Source organism: Pleuronectes platessa, chromosome 14, assembly GCF_947347685.1.
Source record: "Pleuronectes platessa chromosome 14, fPlePla1.1, whole genome shotgun sequence".
Classification (NCBI taxonomy): Eukaryota; Metazoa; Chordata; class Actinopteri; order Pleuronectiformes; family Pleuronectidae; genus Pleuronectes; species Pleuronectes platessa.
This window is the reverse complement of record NC_070639.1, coordinates 20,006,840-20,026,036: the sequence shown is the minus strand read 5'-3', so window position 1 is coordinate 20,026,036 and position 19,197 is coordinate 20,006,840. Positions and strand designations below refer to the sequence as shown.

General features: G+C 43.2%; 1 protein-coding gene across 2 annotated transcripts in view; it reads right to left on the bottom strand.

Annotated features, from left to right (window-relative positions):
• Window positions 1-3,291: 3,291 nt before the first annotated feature.
• The window catches only part of LOC128455847 (neuropilin-2), an 86,690-nt gene continuing 70,784 nt past the window's right edge, over window positions 3,292-19,197 (bottom strand). Inside the window, exons 14-18 of one of the 2 annotated variants that reach the window (XM_053439765.1) lie at window positions 17,392-17,660; window positions 17,176-17,272; window positions 15,228-15,260; window positions 5,526-5,588; window positions 3,292-4,310 (exon numbers count right to left, since the gene is read on the bottom strand). In XM_053439765.1, the coding sequence (XP_053295740.1) occupies window positions 3,982-4,310; window positions 5,526-5,588; window positions 15,228-15,260; window positions 17,176-17,272; window positions 17,392-17,660 (791 nt within the window). In that variant the 3' untranslated portion in view covers window positions 3,292-3,981. The remainder of the gene's footprint in view (window positions 4,311-5,525; window positions 5,589-15,227; window positions 15,261-17,175; window positions 17,273-17,391; window positions 17,661-19,197) is intronic. The other variant, XM_053439766.1, reaches the window with a different exon arrangement.

Here is a 19,197-nt window from a genome sequence, read left to right as displayed (position 1 = left end):
TTGCGTGCCCTCCCATCATGTATAACTGGGTGTTGTTGTGTCAAAGGAAGCGTGAGAACCGGGTCAGTCTCCTGAGAAGAGGTGTAACGTTGAGACGAGGGAAGCAGAGAATAAACGAGGGCAGGAGAGATGAGAAACACCAAGAAGAAAGAGGTGAAGAAATGCTGATGTTGAGAGATCACTGACTCTAAGCTAATTAGAGGGCTAGAACCAAACTTTAGCGTTTTACTTTTTACTGTTGCAGCCAATTAGGACTCACTGTAAAGTGGAGCAGAGGTTAAGGCAAGTGGTGTCGTCTGTACTGCAGTTATTTGGGTCTTGGAATAAAAAGGACTTAATCCACTTTTACTGTGATTTCCCATTAGGTGCTGTCATAGTGTATAGACACACACACACACAAACACACACACACACACACAGACACAAATAATAAGCAAGTTACCAATTTTTAACCATCATTACCGTCGCACATTTAAGATTAATTAATTAAACAGCTTCCATCTGCCAATTAATCTCCAGCAGCTTCTGGACACTTTGGTTTGTGTGTTTTCATGTGTGCGGGTTCATTAGAAGCTCGTGTTCACGGCTCCATTAAGTGAAGACGATCTTTGATCCTTCATGCTTTGTCCTCTAAAGCGTACGAGCAGTGGAAAAGCTCTGAGACACGGAGAGAGTAAGTTGCAGCACTGTTCTGTATGTGAGATGCTAAGTGGGGGTGAAAGAAGAGAGACGGAGGAAAGGAGGAGAAGTCCAAAAGAAAGTTTGTGGTCAGGCACATAACAAGGCAGCCCTTGTTAGCCTTGTTAGCAGAGAAACGTCCACTTATTCTTCTCAGACAAAATAAATGGACCAGAGCTAAACTGCAGGACCCCACGTGCCCTGTGAGGAGTCAGGTGGTTTCAGACAGTCGGACCGTACAGTGTGAGCACATGAATCATGACCTCTGACCTCACATCTCAGACAGTATATACTCCAACAGTATGAGGTACATTTTAATTTTCAAATGAAATGAACACCAACAACCCACAAAATCATTTGTTATTTAGCCTTTATTAAATAATAATAATAACATTAAAAAAGAAATTCTTCTGTACAAAGTCTACAAACAACAGTTTGAGTTTTCTGGCCAGTGCCGTATTTATGTCTTAATGTAGAGTGTGTGTATGTGTGTTTATGTGTGTGTGTGTGAGTGTGTGTGTGTGAGAATCCATCGAGACAGAAGAGGTAATACTAAGTTAAAATCGAGAGAGAGAGAGAGAGAGAGAGAGAGAGAGAGAGAGAGAGAGAGAGAGAGAGAGAGAGAGAGAGAGAGAGAGAGAGGAGCTGTGCATGTGTGCAGTGTTTTTTTGTGTAGATGATTGTGTGTCTCATAATGTATTCTCTGATCTGACTTTACTGTTAAAAAAGAGAGTCGAGTCGAGAGAGAACAAGTGAGAGAGAGAGAGAGAGAGAGAGAGAGAGAGAGAGATAGAGAGACATAATAAGAGAGCTCCAAGGCACTTGGAAAAAAGTCCAATGAAAACACAGTTAAATGGACATGAAAACCTTCCGTCTCTCTCTCTCTCTCTCTCTTTCTCTCCTGCTTCCATCCCTCCATCTCTCCTCCGGCAACCTTTCAACTTCCTTTCAATATCTCAATAGACTTCCTGGTTGTATCCATACATGACTTTGACAGAGGAAAGATGAGAGAAAGATAAAAAGAAAGAGTGGGGCTCCAGGCAAAGATACAACTAGTGTGACATGTTTTCCTACTGCTTTTCTTTTGGCCATGTTTTGTGTTGCCATTAGGGCTCATAATGCAAAAGTCTCCCATTAATTCAACTAGCCACAGATAATGTGACATAAATACTCTGCAGGTCAGGACGGATGGCCCGATGCACAAAGCAATCACGTATAATTTAGTTTTCACTTTAAATCAGTTGGCCATATCGACTTTTCTTTTTTAATTAGAAACACGATCTTTCGAGAACTTTACAAATAAGTTTTAGTTGACTTAACACGACCATACAAAGTCTGCTTCATTTGCCACAATTGAACGTTGCAAGGAAACATATGACCAATATTTTACTTTCAATATTTCCTTAGGTCCTCTCTCCTCAGCGGGCCACTGTATAAACGTAGGTAGTTTTAATTAAACAAATAATGAATCTTTACCCGGATGTACAATTTCCTTTCTCTCTCTCTCTCTTTCTTTCTTTCTGAAGGTCTTTATTTCTCCGTGTGTGTGTCTGTTTGTGTGTGTGTGTGTGTGTGTTTGTGTGTGTTTCTCCTGCTGTTCATCAGTCTCTCCAGCAGCACTGGCCCTCCTCAATGGCTGTCCTCCGATACAGCGTATACTGTAGTTAGCTTAAGGCTCAATTGTGTGTCCAAGAAAGTCGACGGTACAATTTCCACTCTCCTCCTTTAGTCACTGTTTCCTTCCTTCCTTCCTTCCTTCCTTCCATTTTTTGGGCGTCCTTCATTCACGGGGCGACATTAAGAGAGGTGGATAAAAGGCAGGGTGATTGATCAGTCCGTTTTCCACCCGGCCTCTTCCTAACACTTGTTCAGACCCCTGTGCACGTACACAGCTCTTTGGCAATCCATAGGTTGCAGTTAAACAATCACTGACATTTTGTTCACACAGTGTCTGTCCATCATCTGGGCATCATACAGTCTGGAAAGCAAAAAATATAGATATATACCAAAGACAAACTCTAGAATACTGAATCTAAAGCACGACTCCATAAACAGCATGTTAGATTTAGATAAACCTCTAATTCACTGTCCTCCTTCTCGTTTGACCTTTTCTCTTTTCTTAAAGACTCATAATCTGTCGTGGAAAATGTGCCAAAATAGAAAAAAGGACTTAAGTAACAGTTAAGACCATGGAGTCCAACACAACGATAAAGCAAGTCTAAAAAATGACATAAGAGCTCTACAGGGCGGCTACGAACTGAAGCTGACTTTTTCCTTTAACCTTCTTTTCTCCGGAAACAAACACAAGTCTAAAACAAAACAGTCACCGTTACTCTTCTATGCCACTGGTTTCACGAAGCGCCGGCCGAGGGCAGACGACAGAGCGAGCGTGTGCCGCACGGCAGGCTAATGGACAGAACTCATATACATATATATATAGATATATATATATTGAAAAACTTCTGGGAAAACCAAAATGAAAAACAAAATGAAAATGTCCTTTTTCATCCTCGTTTCCTTCTTCATCTTTAGAAATCTAGATTCATTAGAGATGTGTTCTTTTGATATCTTTTTATACTTCTTTAGGGGGGATGGGGGGATGGGGGTGGGGGGGGCGTGGGAGGGGGTAGGCATTCACTTGATATGTGTTGATTTCAGTCAAAAGAACCCATGTTAAACGGTCCACTGCTGCTGAAGTCTTTGCCAACGTTTTTTTTTGATTGAGTCTTAATTGGACACATTCAGAAGCTCACAATTTGAGTTGCCCTCCAGCCGAGGGTAAAAAATCATCAAGAAGCGCGTCACCAATACTTTCACCCCCGACTCTGCTGTCATCTGTCAAATGTCCAGATTGTCACAGGGTGCTCTGGTCCTTCTCCAGTCGCAGCTTGATTCCAGTGGCTTGCGGGTAGATAGATATTCATTCATATTCATTTATTCATTCCTTCATTCATTCACAGGCTTTTTAGAATCGAGCAGGCTCTCTCCTGCAGGCGTAGGAGATATGGTGCTGTAAGTAGAGGAGGACTGGGGTCAGATGTTCCCCTGGTCGAGGCCTCCTAGTGGGTAGGGGAAATCAAGATCACAAGTTTCCCCCTGGCACACAAGGAGGTGGGGGAATTCTGGGTTGAACTTTAACCCCTTTAGACATCAGAGAGCAGAGGTAACTAGAGAGGGGACTCTGGGGATTGAAATAGCAGGTAGTGCTTCTTTTTTGTGTTTTCTTAGTCCGAGCCGCGAACTGAACAGGGATCATGGAGCACGCCCTTCCCCCGTCTTTCTCCAGAGTTCTCCTCCCTCTCTTCACGCCTCCGAGCAGCACCTCTGCTGGTTGATCTTGACTTTATGCTTGATGCCGTCGTACAGCTCGAAGTTGTAGTTCTCCAGCGTGGTGGAGGAGCGCGAGGAGAGCCCGCTGTAGGAGCACGTGCAGTAGAGGAGCAGCCCGGCGCACACGGCCCCCAGCAGGACGCCCAGGGAGCTCATCACGATGATGGTGAGGAGGATGGGGTCCAGAGTGTACAGCCAGGCGTTGTCCTTATCCTTCTCCGACACCTGGGTGACGGAGGGGTGGTCCATGTCAGAGGAGGAGGGGGTGGAGAAGGAGGATGGCCACCCTGGGAAGAGGTATTCTGGAGAGAGAAAACAGGAACATTTAGAAAACACGTTTATACATGAGAATCATTAAAGCTCATGTAAAGTTGGATGACACCACAGGAGCAGGATGTTTATTAACATTTAAAGTTTTTGTTTACCCCAGTTACTTTAATTGTATTTGATTACAAAGTGTTTTGTGAGTATATATTGAGTGAATTGTCATTTTTAGGTGAACAATCCCTTTTAAGTGAGTACATGTGTGTTTTCTTGCTCTTATATAATATTTCAAACACAATAAGAAGAACTTGGTCTTAGTTCAAAAGTCACATTGTCTCCCTCTCCGCTGTATTAGAGGGAATATGTGTGTGACATGGCGGCTGCGTTCAGGAACAGTTAACTCTGTGACTGGTCCTGACTTCATTAAATTTGAAAGGCCTAATCAAATTAATTACTGCAAAGGTCCTCGCTGGTGTGTGTTATGAGTGTGCATCTACTCGGTGTAAGCAGTTGTGTTAATCCACTTAATGAATGTGTTCACATGAACAAAGCAATCAACAATTAAGTAGTGCATTTCAGACTGCTTTATGGAAGAGCAGACACACACAGACACACACACACACACACACACACACACACACACACAAGAAAGCAGTAAACAGACGGTTAACAGTCTTGTTTAGTGAGGTAAAGGCTGAGTACTTCTCTTGTACCTGTCAGGGGGTAGGGAGAAACAAGGGATAGTAACACACGCTTGCAGGCACACACACACACACACACACACACACACACACACAAACACACACACACACAAGTTTACACACACACACACACACAGGAAGTACACTGTGATTGTTACAGACAGATGTTTTTCTAGGTGCCCAGGAGGAAGCTGTCTGTCTCACTTTGTCTGCCAGGGAACATGAAAGAGGAGGAGAGGATGCACACACTATCATGCCCACATGCACACACACACACACAGACCCACACTTTTGAATGCTCTCTAACACACTCGTCACCCCTCTCTGCTCACAGACACACACACACACACACACACACCAGAGATTGTCACTGTTGCCACAGGCCTTTTCCCTGCAAAATCACAAGTGAAATGAAGCGCCATAGGCATGCCTCAGCTTAAAGAGCAATTTTCACTGCACTCGGGGTGAGACTTGTACAACAGCCAGTATAGCTTCAGGCCGGGAGGAGTCTAGAGGAGAGAAGAAGAGGAGGAGAGGAGAGGAGGAGCTCACCGCCATTGATTGGGTGCTTGCCGTTGTAAACAGGATCTTTTCCGAAATCCATGGGTCTGGGGTCTGTTGAAAAGACAGACAGAGAGCAACAGGATTAATCTCAACCATCCAGTCAATCCAGAGCTTTCCCAGAGTCCACGCGCCGCGATAGCATCTCTCCATCTCCTCTGTTGTCAGCACACAGGCTACATTTGTAGATGGAAATCAAACTGCACAAACGGCTCAAAGAGCGAGTGATCTGGTTGAAGCTTTTCGAAAAAGAGATCAGGCCCAAAGATTTCCTATAAGCCATTTTGTTCTGTGCTCAGTCTATCAAGGGGGAAATAACCAAACATTTCAGCCACACTACACCTGCATAAAGCCGGCAGGTTTCATTATGTGATAAGCATCAACGCTCTTTTTTCTTATTTGCTTAGAAATGAAAAGAGTCAAGAGAATGAGCTGCGAGAGGGAAGGAGAGAGAATAGCTGGGTTGTATAGAGCTTTTCACCACTTTAAGTGCTTTACACACACATTCACACAGCACTGATCTATCACACACACACACACACTCAAACACAGATGGTATATTGGGGGCAATTTCGGGGGGTTCAACACATGGACCGGAGGAATCAGCAATCCGATTAGTGAACAACCCACTCCACCTCCTGCGCCACAGAGAAAAGCAAGACCACACAGAAAACAGTTTTCATAGAAAAATATCACCTTTATTACCTTCACATTCCCCCCCCCACACACAACACATTTCTCTTTATTCCAAGTCGATGGAATTCAAAAAGCTAAATCACCTCTTAATATCTCTGAGGCAGGCCGCGGTGCAAGGCTTTGAAGGGTCGCGAGGCTCAATTCTGCTTCAATTCAGTTTTATTCAAGGAAATTGCTATTACAGTCCCCCAGAAAAAAAATTAAATAAAAAAGAAAAGAGCAATATCTGGGCAGCTGGTAACCATTTATATCGCAGGGGCAACGGAACCCAAAACACATTATAAAGTGAGACCATATTCAAAAGATAAGAGGTGAGAAACTAATTTGGTAGATATGAAAGAAAGATACAGGGACTCATTTCCTCGGTGCATGTGGGGTCATTTTTCTATGAGACAATTTTAACAGCACCACATTATGCCGTGTGTGTAAAGAGCCTTCACAGACTTCCAGTCCTCTTCAGACTGTAAATAACACAACAGATTAATACCTTCAAGTGACGCCTGCTGCGTGTGAAATGAAAAATATTTGCACGTTGATTGAAAATGAGGTAATTTCCTTGAAATCAATGAAGATGATTTCATAGGATCAACAAAACAAATTGACTATTTTTTTTATTTCAATAAAAAAAAGCAACAACTGCCTTGTTTTCAATAAGTGGTTGTTGCACATTTTCCTTTTATTGAATTCTTTTTTTTATTTTTCTGTGTGTGTATGATTTCCTCCATTGATAGAGTTTCTCTCCACTTGTTTTTACTTTAAGTGCATAGTAGTGTAATCCAGCGCAAGTCAAAAAGACAATCATTAAGTCGAGGCGTCTCCTTCACACAGGCAGAGAAAGTGCACAAGATGAAACGTAACAGTGACGTGGCTGAGGCCAGGGATGAGGCTTGAGCAGATAAACACTCAACTCCAGGTTCTCATTTAGTTTGAGTGAGACTAAATTAGAGTTTGAATGAAATCAGACTCAAGCTCATCCCTCGCCGAGGCCACATTTCAGAATGATCAGTCTTTTCTTGCTTTTAACACATTTATAACAAGAAATAATCGTTCTGATTAATTCAAAAAAACCTTCATTATAAGAACAAGAAATCAAAGAAAAAAACAGCAAAACAGTTCATTCAATTGATTTAAAATATGACATCATCAAGGTAGATTCCCCCCCCCCACAAAATGTTGTACAAAGTTATAAGATCAACAAAACTGAGGAAAACGAGAAGTGAGGGACGAGAACAAACACATCCATTCATCTGTACCAAGTATCTATATTATTGAGGGATGCCAGGGGCTGAGAGGCGGGGTTCAGGCTGGACAGGTCACAGGTCGCGACATGCAGAGACAAACAACCAATCACCCTCACATTCACACGTACAGACAATTACAAATTTGGCCCGGGATTCTAACCCAGCGCACTTCTCTACCAACTGTACCAACGTGGACGATCAAAAGGACAGACAGACTGACCGACTGACAGACAGGCTGACTGACAGGCATATCAAAGCATGCAACAGGAGAACTCCAGAGCGGCCTGCAGATCACGACCATGATATTAAATCAAGTTGTGTTATATGAACAGTTTTACTGCATGAATTGATCTTGTCTTGTTGTTTAGTGAGACAAAAAACTGTTATTCTGAATTTACTGTTCAGGCAGATTCTCCTGTAGCTAATTAAAAACCTGCTGAACCACAACATAAAGCTGATCCCTGGAGTCTCACTGTATAGAGGTCATATACTAAACATGTAAAACCTGAAGGCAACCCATCCGTCCTCTATACAGTCCCACTGCAGACCCTCTGGATTCTCCTTATACACAGTCAACAGAAAATCATTGCAGATCTCGACTAGACATTCAATCACAGGCGGCGAGGTAGCAGAAAGAAGCAGCATTTTTTAAAAAGAAGTGAGAAAGAGAGACGCTCGACCACTTTCTAATGATCCCGACTTGAAGCCCTCAGGCGAGGATCCTGAGAAGAATCATCATGTGGATCTGAGAGGAGATTAAAACTCCCTGTAGCCCCATTTCATCTCCACTCTCCAATTAGTAAAGAGGAGAGTATAAGAAGGGGGCTCTTTTATTCGGGCAAAGACACGGACGGCTCTTTGGCACCATATGCAGCGCCAGTCGGGGCCCAAGGACCTGTTAGTGCTTTCACTCGTAATATTTCTCAAGGAAACAGGAGGAGGAGGAGGAGGAAGGAGAAAAAGGAGCGATGGCCTGTGGGCTAGAAATGCTTACTGCAGGGTTTTATGAACGCAATCAGCTCCATTAACTAATTAGAAATATTAAAAGGCTTCAAAGTAGTCTATGATGGGGAAGGGAGAGGGGAGGGGGGGAAGGCTTGATTTAAAAGTGCCGCATGAGGAGATGCCAGCACATTTTCCAAATCTTGCAAAAAGTTTGATAGAGAGACAGAGAGAGAGAGAGAGAGAGAGAGAGAGAGAGAGAGAGAGAGAGAGAGAGAGAGAGAGAGAGAGAGAGAGAGAGGGTGGATGGAAAAGAAAAAGTGCACGGGCAGCACAACATAAATACTGTCATATATCATTCCTGTATTTGAATTTTCAGACCCACATTGATTGGGCTACAGCAGAGGGCTGCTGGAATGAGTCACATAATGTGTAAATCATAAGCACGTCGATTGAAATGGAAGGGAGAGGGTGCCAGGGAGGAGGGGAAATGGATATGCAAGCACAAAAAGAAGTAGAGTGCCTGTTGACTAAAGTAGAAAACTGAGTATTGAATGAGACACAATATAATAAAAGTAAGTGAATGTGGAGAAACTGTACAGTGTGCGAAGCAATGGACATCTAGACTCTCTGCTTACACAGGTTTGTGTAACTTAGACGTGTGTGTGTGTGTGTGTGTAGAAAATAAGTGTGCAGTGCATGTTATGTGTGTATCCATTACCCAGTCTGTTCTGCCAAAAGACCTCTTTCATCTGCCTTTGTGTTTGAAACAACCTGCCCTCCTCCTTCCATTCTCTCCCTCCATCACTCCAAAACCTCACAACCTGCCTCCCTGTTTGTCTTCCCAGTAAAAGGGAAAAGAAATCTATCTTTAGAAAGTATGTAGAGAGCATTTCTTTCCTCCTTCTTCTTTCATCTCCCTCCATCTCTGGACGCATTGTTTGAGGGAAAAGGGGGCTTGCTTAATGGGCTCTTTTTTCCTCCGAGGGATTTAACCCTCTCCTTTTCTCTCTCGTGTGTTTTTTACTACGGAGATTTGCGACGGAGGGTTTGAGAAGAATAGAAACAATGGGTTTGGATTGAACAATATGAAAAGCACAAATAAAAAAAGCCGTGGGATTTTGGCATGAACAAAAATGATAGTGGCATAAAAAAACACAGGATGGTGATTTGAGAAGTCAGGGAAATAAGAACCAAACCAAACTATTTCACAGGCGTGGATCGGAATAAAAGTTTCACGTCATCTCAATCCAAAACAAGGGGATATAAATAATTTTTTTCATTTACATATTGATTTGCTTTGAGGCCCTATATGGATTCAACACGATGCTTTAAATGACAAACACACATTTGCTGTTGCAAAATGGCTTCAACTGGAGGAACTGACCCCCGAACGTAAAAGTCCAAAAACCTGTTAAGATCATCTCAGTGAGCACAATCTACAAAACTGTCTCCTTACAACAATTGTCAGTAAGTATAAAAATAAACATAGTTGAACTATTACACATCAAAAAATACACGTAGACCTACTGGGATTGAGATAAGAAAGAAAAAGCAGTGGTGTTCACCTCACACCACTGGTACAATACTCAATGACGTAAGAATCAAGTCAATAAATCAACATTAAGAAGAAAAGTGCTAATGTTAATCTCAACATTGCAAAAATCATGTGTAAAAACAACGTGACAGAAGTGCATCAGGTTACACTGGAGTGAAATCTTTCACTGGCTCATGCCAACATATAAACATCTGAAGGACACAGGATTCGAAATAATAAAAACACATCAGATAAGTCTTGAGTTGTCTGATAATGGAACCAGGTCTTATTTAACAGACTGTAGTGAATAAAGTGATCGATAATAGAACCGAGCTGTGAACGAGTTATTAACTGAAAAAAGCTTCATAAGTAAGATTCTCTTTTGTCACAGCCTGTTTGGTCTCACCTGTTGAATAGAAGCAAAACTGGTAATTTGGTAACCAGTTGTGTTTTTTTTGTGTTACCAGACCATTCTGCTTAAAAGTATGGATCTGTCAGAATAACACTCAAGATGTTATGAACAAGCACAACAATAAAATATTTTTCTCACGTGCAAAGACATGGAAAACCAGAACAGGCCCAAAAAGAAACTTGAAATACTTTTTGTAGAAAACAAACTCGTGCCTTCAGATACTCAACATCATCTATCATTGTGTTATGTTTTGTCTAACGTATGCAGGACATACTAAGATGTTTGATTTGATCATTTACACACACAGGCATCAGATTATCCAACAAACTATGTGAAGTCCGGTCACCATCTTAATCTCCCCCCAAGGCACGACCTCGCTCTGGAGGTGAGGAGGTACTCGTTTTTTAAAGCACGTTTACAAAAAGAAAAGGCATATCAGGATGTAACGACAAACACACTCAGGAGGACACATGGGACTTGGGGAGTATTGAGGTGTACGGTATGTGTGTTGCATGTTTTTGATGCAGTGTGTAAGTGTCTGGCTCATCCTATCTTTCTCTTTGTGTTAACGCAGGCCGACTCCTCGCTCGCACACCAAAGAAGCCGCGCAGACACACACACACAAACACACACACACACACGCTGGATGTGTGCAGCTGTCTATCAGTCACAGTTGGACAGACGCCACTAATTCTCCCTCTCCCTCTTCTCCCCCTTAATCTGTGTCACTCGCAGTCCCTCAAAGGGCCAGCGAACAAATAAACTGCAGCTTCATTCAGTCCCAAAGAAATAGCCTTCTCTTTTGATGCAGCACACACAGTCTCCTCTCTCTCTCTTTCTCTTTCTCTCTCTCTCTCTCTCTCTCTCTCTCTCTCTCTCCCTGTACCTGTGTGTAAATCCCTTCACTGTCAGACAAGGTATTTGGAGGCAGGCAAGTGTCCGAGCTGCAGAACCCGAGCGGTGCAGAGGAGGAAAAATAAGCTGTTACGGATTTGACAGTGAACACTGCGTCTTGTCCACAGTCTGTGTGTGTGTCTGTCTGTGTGTGTGTCAGTGTGAGTGTCATTGTGTTGTTCTGCTCATAATCCAGCTCATTTTTCAGGTTGTGGTGCAGCTGAAGAAGCAAAAAGAAATGTTGGCGCTGTGTTGTTCATCAGAGTCGGTTTCCTCCATTCTCCCCAAGGAGCCACACGCACAAAGTTCAGCATCAGAAGTTGCACTTTTCTTATTCTACCAGTTCCAGCCAACGAGGAAGTTCAGCAACATCCTGGTCCGTCAGTCAGACCAGTCATACTCAACAGGAACCAGTGTCTCCTCAGTGAAGCTTCACATCAAGGAAGAGCGGCCATTAACTGAACACTCCTTATGATAGTTCGTTTCAAGATGGGTTCAAACCCTTTCATCACTTTGTTTGAGGAAAGTGCTCCGATAAATCTGAATCATTCCCACTGTCCAGTCGTCTCAACACCGGGAACCATAGCTGTCATCCTTCTCCAGTCGGATGGTGAGCATGGGGTCCGGACCCGGCCCGGGGCCCGGGTACAGGTGGCTTTGGTCGGGGCTGTGGATCAGATTATAGCTGAGGTTCTGGTTCTGGTAGCAGTTTTGTTGAGCTTGCTGATTCGAGTGTTGGCCGCTCTGGTACATCACAGAATGGTGATGACCGCTGCTGCTGGTCTTCTTGGTCGCCCAGTGGTACCGGTGGCAGCACAGAATCACCACCACGGTCCCAGTGACCAGCAGCAGGATGGCGCCGACTCCCGCCAGCACATAGTACCAGTAGGCGGGGAGGGGCTGCGCCACCACAGAGTCTACTGTGGGCTCCATCCCAGACATGGCACCCCCTGGAGGGCAGGAGGACACATTACTGGTTGGCTCGGTGGACGAGCGAGGCAGGCATGCAGACCACAGCTGAGCTGTCGACTGTCTAACTGTCACTAAAGCCTTCCCTCGGGCGGCTGTTGTCACATCATGACCAGAACTAGGCACAGCGGGTCTGTCAAGCTTCAGATTTCTGCACATGGTAAATTGTGTGTGGGTCTGTGGTGAGACTGATACTGAACATTTTGAGAGTGTGGAGGGTAGAGTTTAATATTTTTGCCTTTCGTAAACAAAGAAACATGTAAGAAATGCACTAAAGCAAACTGTGTATGTACCTGTTTGATGGTAACAGCTATACAGTAGTAAGCAGTGTATATATATATATATATTTATAAAGAATTATATTTAAAACATATTGTTGCTGGCGAACATTTACCCAATTTAAAGATCTGCCTGCAAATCTGTTAAAAATCAGACTTATAAAAAATAAAAACTGTGTGGTAAATCTGACTTCGTTATAAAAACATAATGATGTGCGAGAATTGAAAAGCTTGACAGACTTAGCAATCACTTACTGGAGCAGTAAAATAAACTGATCTCCTCGCTCGTATCAGAGTCATCAACTAAAATAACATGTTGTATCAACTGCTTCCAGGTTTACGTTACTGTCTTTAAACATATTCTACAGCACTTTACCACTCACAGTATTCTTGACTGATGCAAATGTCACAAGCATTAGCTGCACACCGACACGCAGAGGCTCATGCCATGCGTCCACATTCGACCAGAGAAATGCAAAAAGCCTTGATTAAGCAGTGACTGGCTGATTCCAACCAGAGGCTGGGGAGAGTTAAGTGGTTGTATTCAGGGGGACGCAGCTACATCCTATCAGGGCGAGATCACATTGAAGGGACTCGAGTGGCAGGGAAAAAGAGAGGGAGAGAGAGAGAAAGAGAGGAGGGGAAATTACAGGGGTAGACAGAGGGATAAGAGAGACTGGAGCGAAACAGAGAGCGGTGGTGGAAAGAGAGAGAGGGGAGAGGGCGGGTAGGAGGGGGAGTGGAGGGAGAGAGCTAATCCTGCCATGATATCTTTAATCCCGCATTAAAGGGTTTGTCTGAAACTTCAATACTCCGTCAACTCACTGTGAAAGAAACCCGATGAGAGACAGGTTGCGGAGGACGCGGAGACAGGGAGAAAGAAGGGAGGGAATGTGAGGAAGAAAGAAAGAGGAAAAGGAGACTGAAAGAGGAGAAGAATGAAAGAACAGAGGACGGAGAGGTGCAGGGAGAGAGATACAGACCTCAAAGAAAAGCAGGGAGCTTAATTTTGTCGGTCTTTTTTTTTTTTAAAGTAAAGATGAACTCTTTCAGGGTTTAAAATGAGCTTTGATTGTAAAGCTGCACTCGGAGTACAGAGAGACTTCCACTGGATTAAAACAGAGGATTGTCAGGGCTGCAGAGAGCACTTTGCTTTTCTGGAGAGGAGAGGAGGGAAGTGGAGGAAGAGCGCCATTCCTAAAATGAGATTTAAAAACAAAGTGTGGCTTTCAAGAAAGTCTGACTTTTTGAATCACTGAATTAGCCTAATGTGTTTTTATTCCCATTCTAGGTCTCTCACTTCTGAAATCAGTTTTTCTTTTAACAAAGAATAAAAGTGTGAATTTTCTCTATAGATATTTATGCCAAATTGATCTCTTTTCTGTGTGTGTGTGTGTGTTATGAACAATCTTTCTGCCGCCACTATTTCCACCAGAAGCAAATACATACGTAGATGCAATGGATACAAAAACCCAACAGGTTCAAGGTCTCGTACCATTAAATGAATTATCCAGTTTTCAAAAATATATCAACGGTTCACAGTCAACTGACCTGAAGTCTGACGATCATACAAAAACCTTCTTTTCATAGACAAAGCCTCCTGAGCAAACTTATTGAATTGAACTGTTGTGAACAAAACCAAGTGCTGCTCTGAGTGTCTTTCATCCTTTTACACAATAGGAACACATCGACACACACACACACACACACAAATACACTTTCAAACTATTTTAAGCACACCTTAGCAAACTTTCTATGCCTCACCCATATACAAAAAGTGCAGTAACCATATTAATGCAACTAAAGGTCAAAAACTGAGCTCCAATTTCAACCTTAAACAATCAATAAATATTATTGACATCGAAATGGGCACAAATGACAAAATAAAAGATATTCCAAAACGAAAAAGCAACGGAAAGATTTAATAAAATCAGATTCACTACACCAATAACCTAACCTGTTTTGTGAAATAGAGATAAATAGAGAAAGGAAAGAGGAATAGGAAAAAGTAAAGAGACAGAAGAGGCGAAGCTCCTTATATGGTGTCGGAGAGGGAGAGTTTACATCACATGCTGACAACAAATCAGATGAGGTAAGTGTCCTGCTCTCTGCTCTGAGACGCTCATGACGATTCCTTTTATTTAACTGAGGAGCAAACACTACGACCTGGTTCACTCTGAGCTATTCAACCCCCGACCTCACAGGTCTCCCCTTCATCACGACATGTGATGACGTCACCTGCGTCGCCTTATTTTGAAATAAAGACTGTTTGAGTCGTTTGCTGTGGGTCTCTGCAGACGGTAGGCACACTACATGAAACCAGATCAAACTGTGTATAACCAAGCCCAGCATGCAGGGACTCATGCTGGAACAATGCAAAGGACTCATTCCATCAAGTTGCTTTGTTGTCACTGTAGTTTTCTTCTTGTTTTTAAAGTACAACCCCTAACTGCCTACACATTCAGAAATACATGTGTTATGTGCATATATACATATATATAAATAGGAAACCATGTCAAGATTTCTTTTGAAAATGATAATTTAAAAAAGTAGAATAAATGTAGCAGTAGCTGTTTGTAGTATTTAGGATTGGAGGATAAGGTGTTATGCACTAACAACTCAGGGCCAGTGCAGTGCTGCGAGCTGAGCTTAGCATCAGGCAGGAAGCACAGACATTGAGAAGACACAAGTGGAACAGGAAGTGGAACAGGAAGTGGAACTTACTGTTTATTCCAGGAGTTAAGGCAGGGAAAGGCTCTGGAAAAACAGAAAGGAAAAAGGAGGAGTGTTATTGATGATGGCTACTAACTGGTAGATATGGTCAAGGGATGAATTATCAGCTGGAACTGCAAAGGTAGTTTGTGTTTGGAGAAGGATTGTAAAGGGCACATAAGCCGATATAGAACCATTATGATATTGACTCGTGCTGTGATATATGTTCAGATGAATCAGGGTAAAAGAACGAGTTTCAATCGGTCGCAGACGGACCTCTAATAAACCACGAGGATCAGATCTGAGCACCAGGCCTTAGTAGAGTATTTGTTAATATAAAATACAGTGTCAGATATGTAATCACTGGGATTTGCTCAATCTCTGTTCTACTGTGACATGATTCTATAATTAAAGCGTCGTGATAAAACGTTTATTTGTAACGAGTGCAAACAGAACCGCGTTGGAATACAGATGAATTTCAAAATTGCAGCACAGTGCACTTTTTTTTCAAAGGTTAGTCGAGAGTGTCGATAAAGATTTGTCGAGTTCTTGGATGTCGGGTCTGATGGTGCATAAATCTTCCCGGGTGACAGTTATTGGGAAGACAAAAGAGGAGGCTGGCAGGTTTCTCTCTCTCTCTCTCTCTCTCTCTCTCTCTCTCTCTCTCTCTCTCTCTCTCTCTCTCTCATTCTGTCTGTTACTTCTCATCCTTTCTTTCCTGTGATGACTCCCTGTCTTATTGTCTCTCTATCGTCACCTCAGGTAACTTTAGGACGGGGGGGCCAATGAAAGATGGGGTGACAAAAGAGTGAGGGGCAGGGTGAAGAGAGGTAGACTGAATAGAAAGTAAAGATGGAGTTAGGTTGAAGGGGTCGTGGGAGCAGGAGCTGGAATCTACTGCTGTTTTATTATGTGCCGGAGGAGGCGACATCTATTATGAAGTGCGAGGAGATTAAAAAAAAGAGATTAAAGAAAGACAGAGGATGGCAGCACAAGAAATAAAAAGTTGCAGTGAGTCAGTTGAGAAAAAGATGGAGGTGGTGGCGAGGACTCCAACACACAAACAGTTTGAGCTGTCAATCACGGTGTTTGACCCGTCGGCATAATTAAAAACTAATTTACCAGAAAAATCAAACCCTCCATCAGATATCAGCGTGATAAGAAACTAACTAGAATTATATAAACCATCTTTAAGAAGAATTGATTTTTGCTCCATGTCTCTACCACTAACTATACTGCAGCCGGCCTTTATGCTACATATCAGACAAGGAAATGTAAAAGATTTAAAACTGCATTTTTACGTTAATTCAAAAATAACAACCACAATGGTTACAAGTGGAAACCACTTCTTCTTCTTATGTGGTCAGCTTCTATCTGTGTTCATGTGAGTGCAACAGAGAGAGAGAGAGAGAGAGAGAGAGAGAGAGAGAGAGAGAGAGAGAGAGAGAGAGAGAGAGAGAGTCTGTCAAGCAACTAATCACAGAACGACAACTTTTATCCCTCTGCTCGATCATCCACAGAGGACTGAGAGGTAAGTGAGAGAGAATGAGAGAGAGACACGGAGACAACACGCAGGGAACCAAGTAACTGCAGGGTGGGGGGGGGGTGGAGTGTCGGGGGAAAACAGGCTGAAGGAGATAGAGAGACGCAGATATAATGAAAGATAGATTAGAATCCATGCCCGAAGGCCGTTTGTGGCCTACTTTCTTTTTTAATATATTTTTTCTTCCTTTTTTTTTTGTAGTGTGTAAACGAGAGGCAGTTTCCCCCCCACCCCCCCATCCCTCCTCTCTCTCTCTCTCTCTCTCATCCGGTCTCTGGTGAAAAACAGGGCATAAATAGCCTGGTGTTAAGGAGTGAGAGGATCAGAGAGGAGGAGGAGGGAGGGAGGGATGGAGGAAGAGTGGCTGACGTATCAATAAACGGTCGGACAGGTAAACAGGAGGGCTGTGGGACTTACGTGTGCACTGCTCCAGCTCCATGCTGCTGCTCATGTGGATGTTGTCTATTCTGATGTGGCCTCGGGTCGAGTGATCGAAAAAACCTTCAAACACCACCTTGACGAGACGAGGAGAGACACGTGGACATTTAATTTAGCTTCTAAACAACATTTTAATATTTAAAATACATACTTTACACACATTTTTCACTACAGTCAATGCATGAAGACACTTACTTGATACTCTTTGGGGCTCTGGGGCAGGATGGTGCGGCCCTCCCTCCAGTGTGGCCCCTGGTCTCCCTTGAGCGCCCACAGCAGCGTCTCCTCCTGGTCGTTGTCCCTCAGCAGGACCCTCAGGCTCCCCTGCGCCTCCCCCTGGAGCTGGTAGTAGAAGAGGAGGCAGAGCGGGCCTCGCTCGGGGCCCACCTCGGGGCTCAGCAGCCGCGCTCGCTTGCGCTGGGTATGGGCGCCGGCGTCCATGTGGAGGTAGTTCCCTGAAAAATCTGGAACAGAGAAGAAGAGACGGAGAGGTGGTGTCACTTTATTGCATTGCTACTGTAAGATCAGTGATATATTTCAATCGTATCAGTTGTAAGACATGAATAAGTGGCCTTTTAATCTTTATTAACACATTATATATGTGAATAAAAAGATTTTGGGACCCAAACATCTTGTCTGGACCCAAAACACCTACAGAAAGTATCACAACTTGTGTTTTGTGTGATGAAAAGTTGATAAACAAGATGATGTAGTAAGGCAGGATGTGGTTCTTCAGAGTTTCGGGCATTAGCACCATCGCTCTGTTGTTTGAGGCTTAACCACAAACACGACTGTCATTTCATCATGGCCGCTAATGGCTGTGGATACAAATGATCAGACATATACGCACACAAACATATAACCCCCTTAAGCCCAGAACCAGTCGGAAGGTCTGACACCTCATTCTGTTGCTCTCCCTGTTTTAGTCAGCACAGCCATCATTAGAGGTATAGTTCCAGTGCTTGTGCAAGTATTGTGTATCTGTGTATCTGTGTGTGTGTTTGTGCAAACAAGTCTTACCCTCACATTAAAGAAGGGATAGAAAGATGGACAGAGAGCAAAGGAGGTAAAGAGAAGCGAGTGAAAAAAGTGGGCGATCATAACTTAAAAGAGAAAGAGAGAGCGAGAGAGTTGAGGGAGAACGAAGGGCAGCACTATAATGTCCCCCCCCCCCCCAAACAGGCCCATAATCATTAGCTTGCCGCTGTGTTTGGCTGTTTGTCTAGTTTGTCTATTACGGCCCGAGAGTAAAAGCTTCGCTGGAGCTGCAAATAGTCTTTTTATCGACGGACGGACACTGTGTGTAACACCTCATAACGGGAGAGGGCGGAAAGAGAGAGGAAGGATGGAGGGAAGAGGAGAAGAGAAGAGGCAAACGAGATAAAATAGCAAATATGGAGAAACGGGTAAAGACTGAAAACAACGAGAGAAAACAAAAAAGATGCATAAATATCGAATAATCTATCTATCTATCTCTGTATCCATCTAGTTATCTATCTATCTATCTATCTATCTACCTATGTATCTATCTTTCCATCTATCTTTCTATCTATCTTTCCATCCATCTAACTATCTAACTTTCCATCTATCTATCTATTTATCTATCTATCTATCTATCTATCTATGTATCTATCTATCTATCTATCTATCTATCTATCTATCTATCTATCTATCTATCTATCTATCTATCTATCTATCTATCTATCTATCTATCCTCCCTGCGCTAGAAGACAGAGAAACCCTTGGATAGATTTTGCAGCGCATCATAATGAATAATGGATCTGGGTTGAGGTAGCTCTGGTTCTTCACTGGGAGGCGATGCGAACTGGGACCTAAATTACCGTTGCTCATTAAGTACAGTTAGAGAAAGTTGCAGTGTTTTTCTGTCTCTCCGCGTTTGATCTCGGCGAATGTACAAAGGGAGGGAATTAATTAACAACTCTCCATGGGAGGGAAAGGCAGGGATGTAGAATTGGCTCTGAGGGAGGGAGGGAAAGTGTG